This window comes from Gossypium arboreum, chromosome 11, assembly GCF_025698485.1.
Source record: "Gossypium arboreum isolate Shixiya-1 chromosome 11, ASM2569848v2, whole genome shotgun sequence".
In the NCBI taxonomy this organism is placed as follows: Eukaryota; Viridiplantae; Streptophyta; class Magnoliopsida; order Malvales; family Malvaceae; genus Gossypium; species Gossypium arboreum.
The window spans coordinates 2,864,193-2,882,605 of NC_069080.1; the positions used below are offsets into that span (position 1 = coordinate 2,864,193).

General features: G+C 32.2%; 3 protein-coding genes across 3 annotated transcripts; 1 reads left to right on the forward strand and 2 right to left on the reverse strand.

Moving 5' to 3' along the window:
- The first annotated feature begins 1,533 nt into the window (after positions 1–1,533).
- LOC108463004 ((+)-cis,trans-nepetalactol synthase NEPS2-like) lies at positions 1,534–2,730 on the forward strand. The gene has a single exon (XM_017762932.2). It carries the CDS (start codon positions 1,730–1,732, stop codon positions 2,501–2,503), a length of 774 nt encoding a protein of 257 aa, XP_017618421.1. The 5' UTR covers positions 1,534–1,729; the 3' UTR covers positions 2,504–2,730.
- A 1,981-nt stretch (positions 2,731–4,711) lies between these two features.
- LOC108463492 (uncharacterized) lies at positions 4,712–5,853 on the reverse strand. Its single transcript, XM_017763424.2, has 2 exons — positions 5,588–5,853; positions 4,712–5,501 (listed from the first exon to the last, which is right to left on the reverse strand). Exons 1-2 carry the CDS (start codon positions 5,712–5,714, stop codon positions 5,005–5,007), a joined length of 624 nt encoding a protein of 207 aa, XP_017618913.1. The 5' UTR covers positions 5,715–5,853; the 3' UTR covers positions 4,712–5,004.
- Positions 5,854–8,190: 2,337 nt separating this feature from the next.
- Positions 8,191–9,889, reverse strand: LOC108461313 (uncharacterized). The gene has a single exon (XM_017761118.2). The coding sequence runs from the start codon at positions 9,574–9,576 to the stop codon at positions 8,401–8,403; it is 1,176 nt and encodes a 391-aa protein (XP_017616607.1). The 5' UTR covers positions 9,577–9,889; the 3' UTR covers positions 8,191–8,400.
- Positions 9,890–18,413: the final 8,524 nt, after the last annotated feature.

An 18,413-nucleotide genomic window follows, 5' to 3' on the forward strand; every position in this document is an offset into this window, starting at 1 on the left:
CGAGTCGGGTCGAGTCTAAGCATAATATTAATATATTTTATACTTGTCCAAGCTTGGTCCAACTTGATATATAGGTTTAAAATTTGTCCAAGTCCACTCATGTTATTTTTTAGTTTTTAAAAAATTATTTATATTATTTTAATATTTACATTAGAGTAGTATTATATATTTAGTATAGGTTTAATTTTTAGTGTGTTATAAATGACATAATACATAAAAATAACATAATATAAAATATTATAAACTTTAAAATAGGCCAGGTCGAACATTAAATATTCAAACTCAAGCCCGACCCATATTTTAAACGAGCCTAATTTTTTTTTCCAATATTATTTTTCAGGCCTAATATTTTTACTCAAACCCTTCCAAAATTTGGACAGGTCTTTAAGCTTGAAAGAATAGTCCGACCCATGAACATGTCTACATAACATAAATTATTTCTCATTTCTCCGATAATCTAAGTTTGACAATTTATCTAACTATGGTAACGTGGTTCTTATGTCTTTTTTTTTATTGAATTTAGTATTTGATAAAAGTAATATATTTTAGTATTCAAAGGTAATGATGTTAATTTTTAGTTCTTAATTTTGGTTTAGAGTTAATTTAATAAAATTTAATTGCTAATATTATTATATTTGAATTTTTCATTATTTTGTTAATAGAAAAATTAGTATAATTGTGACTTTGTTTAATTTTGCATTTAATTTGTAAAAAATAGTCAACTGAATGTGATTTAATTAAGGTTTTAGGGTTGATTGAATGAAATTTAATTACTAATAATATTAGCTAATTACGAATTTTCATTAAATCAACTCTAAAACTTTAATTTAAACACTTAAAAATTAATATTATTACCTTTAAATATTAAAATTTATAACTTTTGTTAAATATAAATCTCACATTAAATGAAAAAACTTAAATACCAAACTCAAATATTAAATTATGGATTAAGCTTTTATAATATGATTCATGGAGTAAATATTGAAATTGAGGGAATACAGAGAACATTGTTGAGATGCGATTCATGAAGTAAATCTTTGCTGGACCTTGTTCCGCTCTCTCCTCCTCCTTTGTGACGGTGGTGTTGTTTAGGTCACTAGGATTTTTAGGTAGCCGTGTGTGGGTCAAGCCTTGAGTTTTTATTTGTATATCTTTGGGTTTTAGCCCACCTTCGTATTTGATTTTCAATGAATGAAATTTCATTTTACAAAAAAAACATTAACATTACACGTAATTATTAGATAAAATAAAAATAATAAAAAGATTATAAATATATGCTAATAATTTTATTTAAAAATAATAATTAAAACGCATATATATCACTTAATAATATTATTATTTATGTTTAAAATTGAGCTATAATTTTATTTTTTTATAATTTTGCTTCTTTGAATAAAAGATCCCTATATTCCACATAATCCAAATTAGAAAAGCTGAGAGACCGAACAGCTGATGGAGACATGCAACGTTTGTGCCAAAGAAAACTTGGACACGTTTGTACGGCCCATGCCTGACTCTTAATCAAGACCCTACAAGTGTGTAGCATCGGTTAATGCTCCACGGCCAACTGATGTGGGTTAGAATGGTCAGAAAGAAATATTGGAAAATATCTGTCGCTCGTGGTTCCGGCCCAGAGCTTTTTATGCATCAAATGGTGCTCAGCATATCATCATTGTCCATTTACTAGTGGTCTCTGAGACTCTGAGTAGCAAAATCGGCTAACTCTACAATGTCCAACAAGCTAGAAGGCAAAATAGCCATAATCACCGGTGGAGCTAGCGGCATTGGAGAAGCCGCCGCTTATCATTTCGCTGCTCATGGTGCTCAAATGATCGTGATTGCTGACATCCAAGATGAATTAGGCCAAAAGGTAGTCGAATCGATCGGTTCCCATAAGTGCTCATTCATGCACTGTGATGTTACCGATGAAGAGCAAGTAAAGAATTCAGTTCAATCGACCGTCCAAAACTATGGGCGGCTTGATATCATGTTCAGTAACGCTGGGATATTTAGCAGCTGCACTCAAAACGTCCTTGAACTGGACTTAGCACAGTTTGACCGCCTCTTCAACATAAATGTCCGTGGCATGGTTGCCTGCGTGAAACACGCTGCACGAGCCATGGTGGAACTGAATGTGAGAGGAAGTATCGTTTGTACGACGAGCATCGCCGCTAGCGCCGCTGGTGAAATGAACACCGACTATTTCATTACAAAGCATGCAGTGCTTGGGTTGATGAGATCGGCAAGCAAACAGCTTGGGGTGCATGGGATTAGGGTAAACAGTGTGTCGCCGTTTGCTGTGGGAACCCCGTTACTCTGTCGGTACCTCGGGAAGGAGGTGGAGGAAGTGGAGCAGACCTATGAACCCTACACTCGGTTGAAAGGGGTGGTGCTGAAAACGAAGCATGTTGCTGATGCCGTGCTGTTTCTTGCGTCCCAGGATTCTGAGCTTATTACCGGGCATGACTTAGTGGTGGATGCTGGTTATCATCTAGTCTACTAGACACCAGATGTTCGATTATTTGGCGCAGTGAGCTAAGGCCATCCACTTGATGTTTGATTGGTGATAGCTCAAACAAGGCCAGCAGCCTCTCAATATTATGCACCTTCGAATTTGATTATGTTTTAATGTTTTCATATAAATAAAAGGTTTTTGTATTTTATACATTTTAATGCATCATATATAGTGATACTTCTTTAATTGTATATGACGATACCTTGCAAAAGAAAGTGAATCTAGATATTCACTACCAAGTGGTTATTGCATTTGGCATGATTGGGTTGCTGGACAATACTTTGGGTTAGATATTATTATGGTATAATTGAAGATTATTTGATAATTAAATTTGGGAGGGATCCACTTATAACATAAAATTAGAGTATTTTATATATTTTAATAATATTTTATATTATCAATATTTTAACAATTTAATCGTCACATTTAATATTTCATTTATATATATTATACATGTCAAGTTTGAAGTAAATTAAAAAAAATTAACTATTTATTTTATATAAAAGAATTTCACTTGTTAAATATTTAATATAGATAATATTTTAAAGTGATATAATAGAGATATTGGATCTATTAAAAACTTTACATGCATAAATATCTTAATAAATTCAATAATTGTATTGTTAAAATATTAATCACAAAAATTATTAGAATGTATAAAAATACTCTAATTTTACGCTTGAATCTCTTCCTCATTAAATTTATTTAAAACATAAATGTTTGTATTATGGTTAAGAATTTATTGAGAGGATTACTTTTTTTTTGAAACTAGATAATTATTGAATAATAGTTATTAATGAAATTAAATTAGTATGGTTTCTGTGCTTCGCTTGGGATTGTTTACTTGTTTTATCAAATTATAGAGTAAAAATTTAAATGTTAAAATATTTTTAAGTGTTTATACATTTTGTATATTTAGATTTTAGTTCCTTACTTTTATTTAAGAATTTAGTCTCTCTACTTTTTAAATTTAAAATTTAAGTGCATTAGTTACCACCATAAAAACTCGAAGTTAAGTAATATTGAATCACTTGGTAGTTAAGTAACAATAAAAATAATATTGAATCAAATTATAAAAGTAGAGGTATCAAATAAAAATTAAAGTATACAAATTAAATCTGAAATTTTAGCATTATATAAGGGTCAATTTTCATTATCTTATAAGATAATAAAAAAAGAGCAAATCTCAAAAATATCAAGTGGACTAATTAATAACATTAAAAACTATATGTACCAGTTATGTTGAAATTTAAAGTGTATAGATTAATTTATAAATTTAAATATATTAAAAGGACCAAAATTAAAATTTTAACATTTTCTATAGAATGAAAAAAAAAAAGAAACATGTGGGTGTGTGCCACGTGTTTATGAGTATATACATATTGTTTTTGTCAAGTTTTTGAAAGGTGTTGCGATTTTTAAAGGTTTTATAAAATACAAATTTCAGCTGTTTTACTTTTATTAATTTAAAATGTAAAGTTTTTTATGGACAAAAAGTAAATAAAATGTCTCATTGTTGGCTGCTGTTGTCACAAATTCTGTAATTTATTTTAAATTATATAACTTATTAAATTACCATTTTAATAATAATTTCAAGTTTGGTTAATGGTTGAATCAAAAATTTTTTTTATGTGTGTGAGGTCTATGGTATTATTTTTGAGTATATGATAAATTTAGTTTTAATATTTTTTTGTTTTGATTTTTTTATTATTTTTAGAATAAAAACTTATTGAATTATTAAAATTTTAATGACACTACATGGTGGTATGTATGGTAGTATGGAATTCAAGTGGATAATTTTTTAAAATAAAATTTGAATTTTAAACAATTTTCTAAAGTACAAATATTTTTGTAACTTTATGACTTTGTTTAAAATAATTTTAATGGTTCAATCAACTTTTGATTCGAAAAAATAATTTAACTAAATTTTAAAGACAACAAGTCAAAGTGAAAAAGTAGTAAACATTAAAGATTAAATTTATTATTATGCCTTATTTTTAAATATATTTTATAATTTTTTTTTTTGCAAGTGTATTGAGGGGAAGAAGAGGTAGGAGGTTTGGGTGAAGGTTTACGTGAAAGTGTGCCGAGGGTTGTAAGGTGGTCGTTTTGGTGTTCTTGGTGAAGTGAGAAACTAGAAAGAGGATGGCATTCCCCCCAATGTTAAAAGAAGAGTATTTATAGATGAGAGTGCTCTTCTCTTAACTTGGAATATTGATACATGTACGACGTAATTTTTTCATGGTCGATCACTTAGGAAATACAATAACCCTTTAGGTAGGTTGTAATGAGATGAGAACCCATGGAATAGAATACCCGACATCTGTCCTTGGCGAGAAGAACTCCACATGTTATGTATACATATATTTACTCATTTTTTTAACGAAGTGTCCTAGATAATGTGAAAGGTGTAACGTAATATATTTTAAAGAAATTGAGCTAATTACATAACACACGAACACATATATGTAAACGTAGACATATAATGCTTACGTCCAAAGCTTCGACACCCACATCCCCATCGAAAACGATATAGCGTTAGAAACAACAATCACCTTGTTTCGCTCAAGACACTTCATCACAATCGCTAACACACTTTCTTTCCCTTCCGGTGGTTTCTTTATATCCTCCTTCGGTAAACTACGACAATCTTGATCGCTGTCGCTCTTCTTGTTTTCGGGTTCCGGTTTCGTCCGATTTTCTTTAATATCATCTCTTTCATCTTCATCTTCGCCTTCAGCTTCATCTTCACCTTTGTGGTCATCTTCTTGCGAACTGTGATCATCAGCTTTCACCTTCTCGGGGACAGTAATGGTGAGTACTTGGCCTCTGAATCGTCCGTAAAGGTTTACGATATCCGAATTCTCCGGCAGTTGGATGGTTTGGTCGATGTATTTGCATTTGCTCTCATCAACTATCGTCTCTGCTTCAAGCCTTATAGAACCATCTGAATCTGGCCATATTTTCACCTCGTGTTGTTTGAACCCTAAATTTAAAGATTTATACATATGATTTATATTCAATTAAAAAATAAAGGGGTAAACTAAAGAAGAATGGTTGATTAATTAATACCAGGAAGATCGACATCAAGACTATAAATTCCGTCAGAATCCAGAGTCCAGTCTCCCCATGAGGGGAAAACCCTCTCGGCAGTATGGCTGGGCCACCGTTCACTCCAGCTACCTTTAGAATTTGCCATAATTGTGGCTACCTTTTACTGTTGCTAATTGGAGTAATTTGTATATTTTACGTATTGTAAGTTCATGCATGGTATTATCATTTTATAGAGGCATTGAAACTATGCTTTTCTTTTTTTGTTCATTTTGGGTTTTGTTTATGTTCATACAGCTTTTCTTGTTAAGCTATGTTTCGTTATATTCTTAACTTACCATTCTTGAAATGTTCTTTTGGGTGGAATTGCTTGTTTCACCAAAATAAAGGCAATTTTTTAAATATTGTTTTTTTTAATACCATTCAACTGAGGATTTCTGAAATTTTTTGGAATTGCTATGATACATGTGTAAATTACATTTATACTTAATGGGCTCAACTCACCTCTTATTTAACATTGTTGAATGCTTTATCAAAGTAGATTAAAATTATTTTATAAATTAAAAATATCGGCAAACTCTAAACCTGTGAGTTTAAGATCTTACAGATTCACATAGTGGAGATCACATTTCTAATGTAAACAGAACATCTACTAATTGCGTGTCACATAAACATTTGATATGACAACTCATACCGACAAAAAAAACATTAAATAATTGATTGAACTCTAAAAAATATGAAACTAATATGACAACGACATATCACGTCTTTAAAAAGACTAGAGCACCCCTTCCTTCCTCTACCCATAGTCAAATCTTTTAAACTTCGATTACCTATTATCACCTAAGGCTCTCTCACTCACAAGGTGACCAACCACCATCATTCCAACCGTGTATCAACACAACTTCAATCAATGGTTGGTTTTGCACCTTCAATATTTGGAAAAAATTTAAATGAAAATTGAAATATTTGAAAAATGAGCTTCCAAAAAAAAACGTTAAGGCTTGAAAATTAATTAGATTTGAGTTTTAATATTCAATATTCTGAGTATAAATCATTTTTCAATTTTATAATATTTTTGTGTATTATATAATTTAAAGAAAAACATTTAACACATTGTTAGTAAAGTGCTAAAATTTTACAAGTAAGATTGTAGTGATGAAAAATAAATTTAAAATATAGTAAAAAATAAAGAAAAATCAAATATATAAAACAAATACATAAAAATTTTCTAACTTTACTAATAAAACTAAAAAATAAAGTATCAAATATAAATAAATTTGACAAAATTTAAAATCTCAAAGGCAAATTTAAATAATTATGCACGATGTTGTAACATGTATGATCTAAGTCAGCCAATCAGCGTCTGTAATCCATAATATAATTACACTTCTAATACCATGACGAAAAATACATCGGAAGTGTGCGGCTCCGCGTGCTCTAAATAAAAGGGCTCCTTTTTTTTTAGTTTTACATAAATGCACCAATGTTTTACATCCGTATTGGTGGTTAAATTTATCAAACGACTGATTCAACCAATTTAATTAAATATCATTAAAAAAAAATCTGATTCTACCCTTCTCCTAATTGATACCCTCTTTTGTTTTTGATCCGATTATATAAAAGCCAAGTTGTCCAATGGCCAAGCGATGGGTTAAAAATCACACCAAACTGGTTTTTCAAATAGCATTTAAGCTACTTAGTTCTCAATTGCTTTTACATTTCATATTATTTCTCTTAATGTAACACTGTTGATTTTGTATAAATTCTTTCCTGGAAAAGAAAAGTTAACTCATTCTTACACTTTTGAAAGCTAATGCAAACAATAAGTATATGATGCCTTAAGTAAAGAACTGGTCTTTTAAGGAATGGAGATTGATCTTTAAGAAAAGTTAAAATAAAGCAACAGATGATAGATTGCTTGAGTGTGGAGGTTGATCGTTTTTACATCAATTCAGATTCTTTAAAAAAATAAAACAACCAATGTGTATGGGACATATCAAGTATACATATAACAAGTCCTGTATTTAATAAAGATGTGTTTATTTTGTGTTTACAATCGTGTCCGAAGTTATCAAGTCTATTTGTATAGAGGTTCAATTTCTACAAACAAGATCAATGCTTGGAGATTCAATGAACTTCCTTCCTAAGGTGAAGAACTTGGAATGGTCCAAAGAATAAAAACCCAATATTTATTTTCCATACCATGACATCGTATCGATCATAGTATTATTGTATTTCATACGATACAAAGTTCTCCAATCATATTTCCTATCTCATTCAAAATTGTAAGGTCTTTTTGTGGTTTCGATCAACAAGATCCATGCTTCAAGTAGAGCTCATTTATATCCAAGAATCAACTTACTTCCTAAGGCAAAGAACTTGGAAAGATCCTAGGAAAATACAACCTGATCTAGGTTCTTCATATTGAGATCATATTTTATGATGACAAAAAGCAAATAGCTGGTTACCTAATCATAGAACTGACGCAAGTATCTGCGCATGCATGCCTGCAGTCTCGAATTAAAGTACTATTCTAGGGCTCTTTTTGATCATGAATAATTCTATCAAAGTGTCAACGGCTAACTAACTAATAAACGAACCATGCCACTCCAAGATAAACATTTTTCAACTAGCAGATAGATAGCTTCAACAAAAGATAGAAACTAACAAAGCAATCATAAGCACTCAACTATCTAAATATGAGCAGACAAAAAGAATAAAAATAACTTTGATTCAATCCAAAAGGAATACAAGTCTAGTTAACAAAAATATATTAGACACAGCAGTGCAAATGATAGGGAAAGTGTGTCAATGCAACATTACCGTAATTCCTAGCTTTGAATATCTTCAGCTCTCAACTTCTCGATTACATTTGCCATCGAACAACAGAATCTTGCTTCAAATGCTAGGGAACTAACCACTCCCTCAATAGATTTGAGTTCTTCACAGAACTTGGGCTGCAACATCAGTGAAAAGAAGTTCTCATCCACGACAAACCCGAGACATTTCACAACATCTTCGACCTTGGGAACCCAATCACAGGCCTTTAAGCCTAAAGCAGAAGATGCCTTTGGACATGGAATGGCTTGAGGAAACCTCTCATACTTTTTCAACCATTTCCCCAAGTATCGAATCAAATTCATCAACTCTTTACCGACTAATTTACCAAGCAAAGACGACAATATCACCTCATCGACATTGTTCGAAGATAACAAATAATGCAAACAAAGCTCAGGATCTGAAAACCCATCGTATGCAACCATAAGCAAAATCGAAGCCTCCTTGGCTAAACGTGATTTCTTTCCAAGTTTGGCCTTTTCAATAGCCAGCAAAGCTTGACTCTCCCACTCCTTCCTCACATTAACCATACTAACATTACTATCTTTAGGTGGACATAGAAAATATTTCAATATGCAAAGCAACTCAACCGAACCCAAATTTCGAGCATGTTTAACGCAAAGACAAAGCAAATCCGACCGCTTCTTGGCAGCAATATTAACAACCAAATTGGGATAACACGAATGTTCAACAAGGCCATTAAAAATCAACACCTCTAACAATTCCCAAATTTCCAAACTAATACAAGCTTCCAAAACCAAACTTAAAACATCTCTACCAATCAAAAACCCAACTTTCTCAAGCAAAACAGAAGTATACCCAGTATCATTTGGATCAACCCCGATAACAATTCCACCTTTCTCCCTAATTTTCTCTAGAAATGGATTCAATATTCCAATAAACTCTTCTTTATTAAAGTTATGGATGTCTTTGAGCTTTCTGTTTAACTTTGTATAAAACTTTTTGCTCAAGTCAATGAGTTTAGCATCGGTTTGAGAGATTCCCCATCCAGTAAGGGGATTAACAAGCGATGTGGGATTGGTGTTTTCAACTTCAGGCTTTAAGTTAAAGAAAATATCATCTGTGTTTAGAACAATGGGGTGGTCTGCTTGAGAAGTATGTGGCTCGGTACTAGCCGAAGCCTTTGTTATTACATCAAGCAAGGTCATCGTAAAAGCAAAGAAACAATCCCTCGAAACAAACAATGAAAAAAAATAAAGAATCACCAACAAAAGCCACCCAACAGGCAATTAGAAAAAGGCCGCTTAAAAAGAAGTAAAACAAAAAATCTACCTTGAAGGGATTCCCTTGTGAAGAAAATGAAAGACCCGAGTTTGAGCTTGACGAAGGCCCTCGAATCAAATGAGAAGAGAGACTGAGAGGGAAAGCAGGGTTTGGAAAGAAAACATAGGGTATTAGTCGGTAGGGTTTTGGTGAAAATAGTACAGTGAAGCAACAAATAGCCAATAGGGGCTAAAAAGAAAGAAATGGTTTTTTAGTTGGGTTGGGTCCGATAGGTTTTCAAGTTTATAGTGGCCCATATTCTATGGCTGATTATTTTAAAATTTTAATTATTAAGCTTAAAATATATATAAAATAATATAAAAAATTAATACGGATAAGCCGGGCTCGAATTTTAACATTTTTTTCTGTCGGATTTAGACAAAATTTTAGACCTATTTTTTGAGACAAACCTAAGATTTTGGTTAGGTTTAACCCTACCATGGACACCTCTAGATAGAAGTGTGCCAATTAGTTTAGTGCTTCACTTGAAACTTGTTTTAGTAGGTCGAAGGAGAAATTTGTGCTGCCCTATGAAGTACCAAATTGAGATTAATATCATTCTTAATCCTTATTCCAAGGCATTTCAAATGTCTTTTTCATTTGTAGCTTAAAATTATGAATTAAACTTTCACAACTACCAATTTCATTATTATTAATGTTATCATCACCTAATTGAGGAAATTAATAATCAAATTCTAAGACGTGAAATCATTTTGTTTCAGTGGGTATTAAAACTAAATTTGTTACAAGTGAGTAGTGACATAAATCTATTATTATTGTTGTCGTTGATTTTAATTTTTATGTTGTCTATGTGAGAATTGACAAATATGTGGACCTAAAAGTGTAATTTTTCGTTTAATTTTTTTTCCCGAAATGGGTTGTTTGGTGTTTACGTTAACCAAGTGTTAAATAATTGAAAAAATTAGACCCAGTAAATGCTAATAAATGTATGTTAGTTAGTTAATTCAAAATAAGATGAATGTTAGTTAAGGATCCCACACATCAAAAAGTCATAAATCAAAACTTGTCATTTGGTAATATGGTTGGTATTTGATAGAAATTTTTTGGACAAGACAATTTTATAAAAATATAAAATGTTATCCCTATAGTAGTAGTTAATTGCCGACAATAAGGATATAGATGGAAAAAAATAAAACATTAATCGGACATAAAAGGGTGAAACGTCGACTTCCACTTTGATGGTTTGGTGATGGATTTGGTAATTTTATACCGTGACTTACCGAATCACATAAATTTACTGTGTTACCTTACATGGCGTGGGTCAAAAGAAATGGGTAAATTCATAGTTGGTCACTTAACTTTCATATGTTTTCATAAATTTACAAATTAAGCATTAATGTTAACAGCTGTTTTCATTTTAGTTAACCAACTTTATTAAGTTTTAATTTTGGTCATTCATTTACTTTTTAAAATTAATTTTATCTTTTTCTATAAAAATTTTGAGATTTTATAGGAAATTAAGTTATTCAACTATGAGAGATGAAATTCAAGTTTTCTCTATAACTCAATTTTGTATAAAACAACGAAATTTTCCTATAAAAAAAAACTCAAGTTTTTCCCTTACCTTTTATTGAAAAAACTAAAAATTATTTCTAAACAAGTAACAAAAATTAATGTCTATGTGATGTTTAGTAATACAAATTGTAATTACACAATTACATAATTTATACTTTTAAAATATATTACTTACTACAAAATATTATTAGTACGATAAAAATAATTTTTAAACAAGTAACAAAAATTAAAATCAAATCATCAAATGTATTATGTTAGTTTAAAAAATAATTAATAACGTGATTACTAATAAAAATAATTAGAAAAATAAACATCATATGTAATTTTATCTAATTGTTCTAGTACAATTTTGTCGGGTTGTTCCTCTTTATTGTTTAACATATGCTATATCTCAACATCTATTGGTCTTTAATTAAGTTTATTATCATCTGAATTTGAATTTGCATCATTAAGATTACTGATATTAATTTTTCCCGTGCACTTTTTACGAAGTATGAATCATTTTAGTTCCACTTATAATTGAAGTTATGAAATATGCAATATGCTACTATGATCTAATTTTTTAATGCTTTACTAATGTGAGGTTGTTAATATGAGAAATATTTTTTAGAACAACAAATGTCTTCTCAATCAGATTTCGAAGCCCTGAGTGTCTCAAATTAAAGAGTTTACAAGCTATCTATGATGTTTGGGTTTGACACAATTCTCTTAAATGGTATAATATCCCACAATATGGTGCAATAAATTTTTTTTATATTTGCATAGCATCAACCTTCTAATATTTTGACTCATCATCTAAATACTTTGTACCTTTAATTATAAAAATTTATATAAACTTAATTCAGAGAATAATTTATTTTAAGTTAATTAGTAAATTAAGTAAAAATAATATAAAATTTATAATATATAACCTTTATAAAAATGTTTTATATCCAAAACTTTTGTAACAATTCTTACAAATAATATACTTCTTTGTTATAATTTTAGAAACTTATTTATATTTATGAGAAACATATATAATATTTTTATGAATAAATATATTATTTTTATAATATATAATATGAGTTATGTCCATATTAGACCATAATTTTTATAAATAAACATATTATAATACTTTTCTAATATGTATATTATTTTATAATAATTTTTATTATAAATTTCAAAATTTTTTGAATTTAAATAATATAATTTTTGTTATAATTTTATAAAACATACAAATTATTTTATTACATACATTTATAGGATTTATATATATTTTTGCTATAATCATCTTAAGCACTGTATGTATTCATGTTTGTAATATGTTTTTTTTTAACTTCTATAAAAATAAATTTAAAAAATGAATTTGGGTGTGATTACATGTGTAATTACTCTCATTCTCACCCGTAAGAATTAAAAAGTGTAATTGAGTGCTTCAATTACATCCAATTCGGTAGGATTCACCGGCTACAATGGTTCCCCAAATATGCCATGTTTTTGTAATTATAATCAATTACACCCAAATCTATTTACTAGGTGGCTTTCAAAACATTACATTGATATTTTTACGTTTAATGACACAAAAGTTTTATGTTAAACATATTTTGATATTAATATGAAATATAGTCCTTTGAATATAAGCATGAATTAGGGGTGTAATTGAGCCGAACTGACCCCAAATATTACAAAGCTTGAGTTGGATACTCAATTCGAGCTCAATCAATCATCTATTTTTAAGCTCAAGCTCGACTCGAAATATGATTAAACTATTGAAGCTTGACTCAATAATTAAGCTTAGAGTTAATGACATAAATTAAAGGCAACAACATAATTTAATAATATAAAAATATAAAAAACTTGATAAGATTTATAAGTCATTCGAGTCAAATATTATTAAATTTGAATTCAGTTCGATTGATAGCTCAAGCTACTTGAATTCAACTCGATAATTATTGAATCCAATTTAAATTTTCTTCTAATTGAACTGAAATAAATTACGAATATTAATATCTCATTTATTCCGCTAATATGAATTAAATATGTAACGCCCCAATTTTCGGGAATCCTGTGACTGTTGGCATAGGTTTAATTATGTTAGTGGGCCTCTAGAAGGCCCAAGCTTAAGATAGAACCCGGCAATTTTAGTTAATTTTTGTTCCATAAGAAAAAAGGGGTGAAATTATGAAATAGGACCTATGTGAAAATGTTTGAAAATGCTATAGGCTAAATTGAAGTGGCCAAATAAATAGGAGTGCAAAATAGGAGGATTTGCATGACAAACCTCCCATTTTACATGAAGTGGCCAACCATCATGTTGTTGTAGACAAAATGTACACTTGATATCCATAATTTATGGTACAAATTGATACAAATTGATAATAGGTTAGGTAAATGTTCCATGATAATGGGTTAGGTAAATGTTTCATGATAATAGGTTAGGTAAATGTTCCATGATAATGGGTTAGGTAAATGTTTCATGATAATGGGTTAGGTAAATGTTTCATGATAAGAATTTCATGTCTTTTGTATTAAAGAATTAAATGGATGAAATATGAAGTTTTATTAAAAGAAAAGGGGTGAAAAGAACAAAGTTTTGTCCATCTTTGTTCATCATAGCTGAAAGTTAGAGAAGAGAAAGGAGAGGAGAAAGCTCTTGAGTATTCGGTCATTAGGAGGAGGAAAATTGAAGGTAAGTTCTTGGTACCTTGCTTCTATTTTGAGGTTCATGAGTTCTTCTTGATTCTACCTTAACTCTTGAAGTATATTTTGATTTTTAGTTGTGTTGTGAGCATTTAGTCATGAATTAAAATGAAGGAAATGGTTGTTGTTTCATGTTCTTTTGATGAAAAATGGAAGATAGGTGAAGTTGAGCCAAGCAGATGAGCATGCATGTGCCTTAGATGTTAAAGGAAAAATCAGCTAACATGTTGTGCTTTAAAATGATGAAATGGAGATTATACTTAAGTAAAATCATAGATATGTGATGATTGATTGGTGATATACATGTTTAAATAACATGCATGCAAGGTATGTGTGAAAGAGTGATTTGGTAATAATCTGCTTGGGACAAAGAGAGTAATGTGACTTTGAAAAATCACCATAAATTGTGGGACTTGAATTAGAAGCTGAATAAATTATGTAATTAAAGCTTATTGAGTCTAGTTTCTAATGAAATAAACAAGAACATATTTTGAATTCTGTACAATGAGAAATTTGATTCGTAATGAAGAGTGGTCAGATTAGTCAAACAGTGAAACATGGGAAACTTTAAGAAAAATCTGGTATTGATTGGCCATACCAAAAATTCTGAAAATTTTACGGATAAAAGATATATGAGTCTATTTTCAGGGAAAATTAATAGAACTTGATTTGGAGTTTCGTAGCTTCAGTTATAAATAATTTAGTGATTGTTGCTCAGGAAGACAGATTACAGTGAAATTATGATTATGTGGTAAACATTGACAAAAATTTGTTAATGAGTTGCTTATTGATTTCTTATAAGCTTACTATGATCTGTAGGTGTGGTTGACCGAATATTTTAAGGGGTTAATACGTAGTTTGTATTTAAATAGTTAGATTAACGTGTTAGTAATCCAATTGTAGGCGGTTCGTGTGTGGATCTCGTCAAGATATCGTGCAAGCAGTGATGTAACTAACACCCTCTTTCTTAGTCTAGATCGACAAAAGTCGAAAAGGCGAAATGCCGAAAACACGTATTTTGTAGATTTGCGAGTGTGCGAATGCTCGTGAGGTAAATCGATTAATGTTTTTGGTAAGTTACAATGTTTGACCGCAAAGTGCATGATTTACGTGCCCTCAATATTTTTGGGCTTAATGGGCCAAAATTGGAATGATAGCCAACGGGCCCAATTTGTAAGAACCCTCGATGACGTGATTACGTTAGTACGTGAAAAGTAAGAATATGCATGAAAACCCTAAAATAGATAAATTACTGAAATACCTTTAAAAGTGAAAATTTACGCTTTACCCTAGGAGATAAATTACCAAATACCCCTAGGGTTAAATTGACTTAAATGCATGTTTGATCGTTGTTATTTATGCATGCCATGTTGTTATTATCTAATGCATGGGATTGGGATATTGACGGAGAAGTACTGAAAGTGGCTTGTCCACGATCTTGGAGGCTTTGCCTCAATTTATCGTTAATCGAGCAAGAATGTCTTGCAATCGTGGAGTGTTGAAATTTGGGTGGGTTGAGTTATTCCCACATGGAGTGTATGGCTGGTACGGGTGGAGTGTAGTGGTTGGTGGGTTGAGTAGTCTCCCAAATGGGCTTGCATATGTTTCTTGATGTTGCATGTATTTTGAAATGGGCCTATGGGCCATCTTATTATCTGAATAAGGGCTAAGGCCCGTTTATTATGTCTGAAAAGGGCTCGCCCAAGACCATGTTACTGAATGGGCTTAGGCCCAATAGGCTTGAGTGACTTGGGTTTTGAATGGGTTTTCCTTACACATCGAGTTTCCCAAACTCACCCTTTTATTTTCATCCACGCAGAAATCCCCAACCATAGTGGGCTTGGAGTGTGAGGAATTCGGAGTGGCCACCCGCTCGAAAGTTTGATTTTCTTCCGTAAACCTGGACATCCTTTTAATTACGTTTGAGGTTTTGGGCTTTTAAATGTAATAAGGCCGCTTATTTATTTTGATGGTTTTAATATGTATTACTAAGATAGGTAATACTTATTTTAATTGTTGAAATTGGATAGCTTTAGGCGCTTTTTCTAAAACAACAGTTGATTTCAAAATAACACGACAACAAGCAAAGCTTCCATAATGAAAATATTTTCCAAAATTAATCACTTTTCCTAAAATGACTTAATCGAATCGGTTTCCTAGAAATATCCATGACGTTAAGGTGTGGCAATGGCGGTATGCATGTCTAGGATTGGATCCGAAGGAGCTTGGTACTTAAGCGATCCGATGGACTCACCACCTCTTTTTTAGGTTTCCTACGGTGCATGACTTCCATTCACTTTAACCTTTAATGAATTAATCTTTTGAACATTAAGTACGATTTTCGGACTTAGAATGGAATTTTTTTACGTTTTGATGTGGCATGCGGATCCGCCATAACTTCAGGCGGGTTTGGGGTGCTACATTTAGTGGTATCGGAGCCCAGTTGCAACAACTCAGCTGTGGAATGGGTTTACAAAAACAAAGATTAAAAAAATTTGGAAAGAAATTCTCAATTTTTTTTAAATTTGGATCTTCGAAGGTGGCATTCAATCTCCTACCAAGCTCGTAAGTATTACTCGAACTCTTTCGAATATTTTTACATCTTATCTGCATCAGATGAAATCCTATTATGATACTCTAGATAGGATGATCTGAAACCATAAGAAAATCGATAAGAGATCAAAGCGTAGCTAGACTTCAATTCTGCGAAAACAAACTCGAACTCTTTGTCGATTCATAAAACATCTCGTAATAAACACCGGAATATTAATTGATGCATAAAATTCGTAATCAAGATAATACGATATGAGTACAAGAGGCCGTGGGACGGAGCCGAGGAAGTGCTCGGCGAGATCTTCGTCTTGAGACATATACTGGCGGTGGATGCACCGTACCACCGATAATGAGGTAGAGTCTCATGATCGCGGTACCGAGGATGATTCCCCGTCACAGGCAATGCTTCGTGTTCTAGAAAGGGTTACCGGGACAAGTTCGGGCAACGAAATTTGAGGATCGATTTCTGAATGACTCCGTGCTAACGGAGCGGAGATCGTTAGGGGCGTGTCTGGTATAGCCCCGAATGTGGCGGAATATTGGTTGGAGGCCACAGAATAGATTATGGACGACTTGGACTGCTCTGAGGAGATTGTGAATGGGGTATCTGTACTAAGTCCTTTGGGTCACTCGGTTAGGGTAGACAAACTGTATAGGGATGTACCCTTAGAAACTCAAGGTAAGATTTTCCCTGGAGATCTGATGGAGTTACCATTCGGAGAGTTTGATCTCATTTTGGGAATGGACTGGCTTGTTAAGCATAAAGCGACCCTGGATTGTGCTACTAAACGAATGGTGTTAAGGACCACAAAGGATGAGGAGGTTATGGTGATAGGTGAGCGAAGGGATTATTTGTCCAATGTGGTGTCGGCATTAAGAGCCGAAAAGTGGATTCAGAAAGGTTGTGAGGCCTAATTGGTATTTGTAAGTCAGTCAGAAGAGGAGGGATTGACAGCGGATAAGGTTAGGACCGTAAAGGAGTTCCAAGATGTTTTTTCCGGAGGAGCTTCCAGGATTGCCTCCGAATCGAGAAGTTGAGTTTGGAATAGATTTGTTGCACGAGCGGCGCTTCGTGTCCATCGTACCGTATAGGATGGCACCGAAGGAGTTAGTGGAGTTAAAGGCTCAAATTTAAGAGTTGTTGGATAGGGGCTTCATTAGGCCAAGCGTGTCTCCATGGGAAGCACCGGTGCTATTCGTGAAAAAGAAGGATGGTACGATACGGATGTGCATTGATTATCGCCAGTTGAACAAACTGACGATTAAGAATAAGTATCCACTGCCAAAGATTGATGATCTGTTCGACCAGCTTAGAGGAGCTTCTGTATTTTCCAAGATCGACCTTCGATCTGGATATCATCAGTTAAGGGTCAAAGAGGTAGATATCCATAAAATAGCATTCAGGACTCGGTATGGTCATTACGAGCTTTTGGTTATGCCATTTAGACTGATGAACGCTCCTGCAGCATTTATGGATTTGATGAATCGTGTGTTCCAACTATTTTTAGATCAGTTCGTAGTCGTCTTTATTGACGATATCTTGGTATATTCTGAATCTGAAACGAAACATGATGAGCATCTCCGTATAGTGCTGTAAGTATTAAGGGAGAAGGAACTCTTTGCGAAGTTCAGCAAGTGTGAATTTTGGTTGAGGGAGGTAACCTTCTTAGGACATGTGGTCTCTGCTGAGGGGATTAAGGTGGACTCTCGGAAAATTGAAGTGATTTTGGAGTGGAACCCGCCTAGGTCAGTGTCGAAAATACGGAGTTTCCTAGGACTGACAGGATACTACAGAAGGTTTGTGGAAGGTTTTTCTGTGATAGTAGCACCTTCGACAAAACAGATAAGGAAAGGAGTACCATTTGTATGGACTAAGAAACAACAGGAAGCTTTTGAGAAGTTGAAGAAAGTTCTGACTGAAGCACTTGTGTTAATTCAGTAGAGTCCGGGAATG

Bases quoted from the DNA above. Each gene is read 5' to 3' on its own strand.
- LOC108463004 (XM_017762932.2), top strand. From the start codon at position 1,730: ATGTCCAACAAGCTAGAAGGCAAAATAGCCATAATCACCGGTGGAGCT.
- LOC108461313 (XM_017761118.2), bottom strand. From the start codon at position 9,576: ATGACCTTGCTTGATGTAATAACAAAGGCTTCGGCTAGTACCGAGCCA.
- LOC108463492 (XM_017763424.2), bottom strand. From the start codon at position 5,714: ATGGCAAATTCTAAAGGTAGCTGGAGTGAACGGTGGCCCAGCCATACT. The intron at 5,502-5,587 runs GTATTAATTAAT...CTTTAAATTTAG, and splicing joins TCTTGATGTCGATCTTCCTG to GGTTCAAACAACACGAGGTG.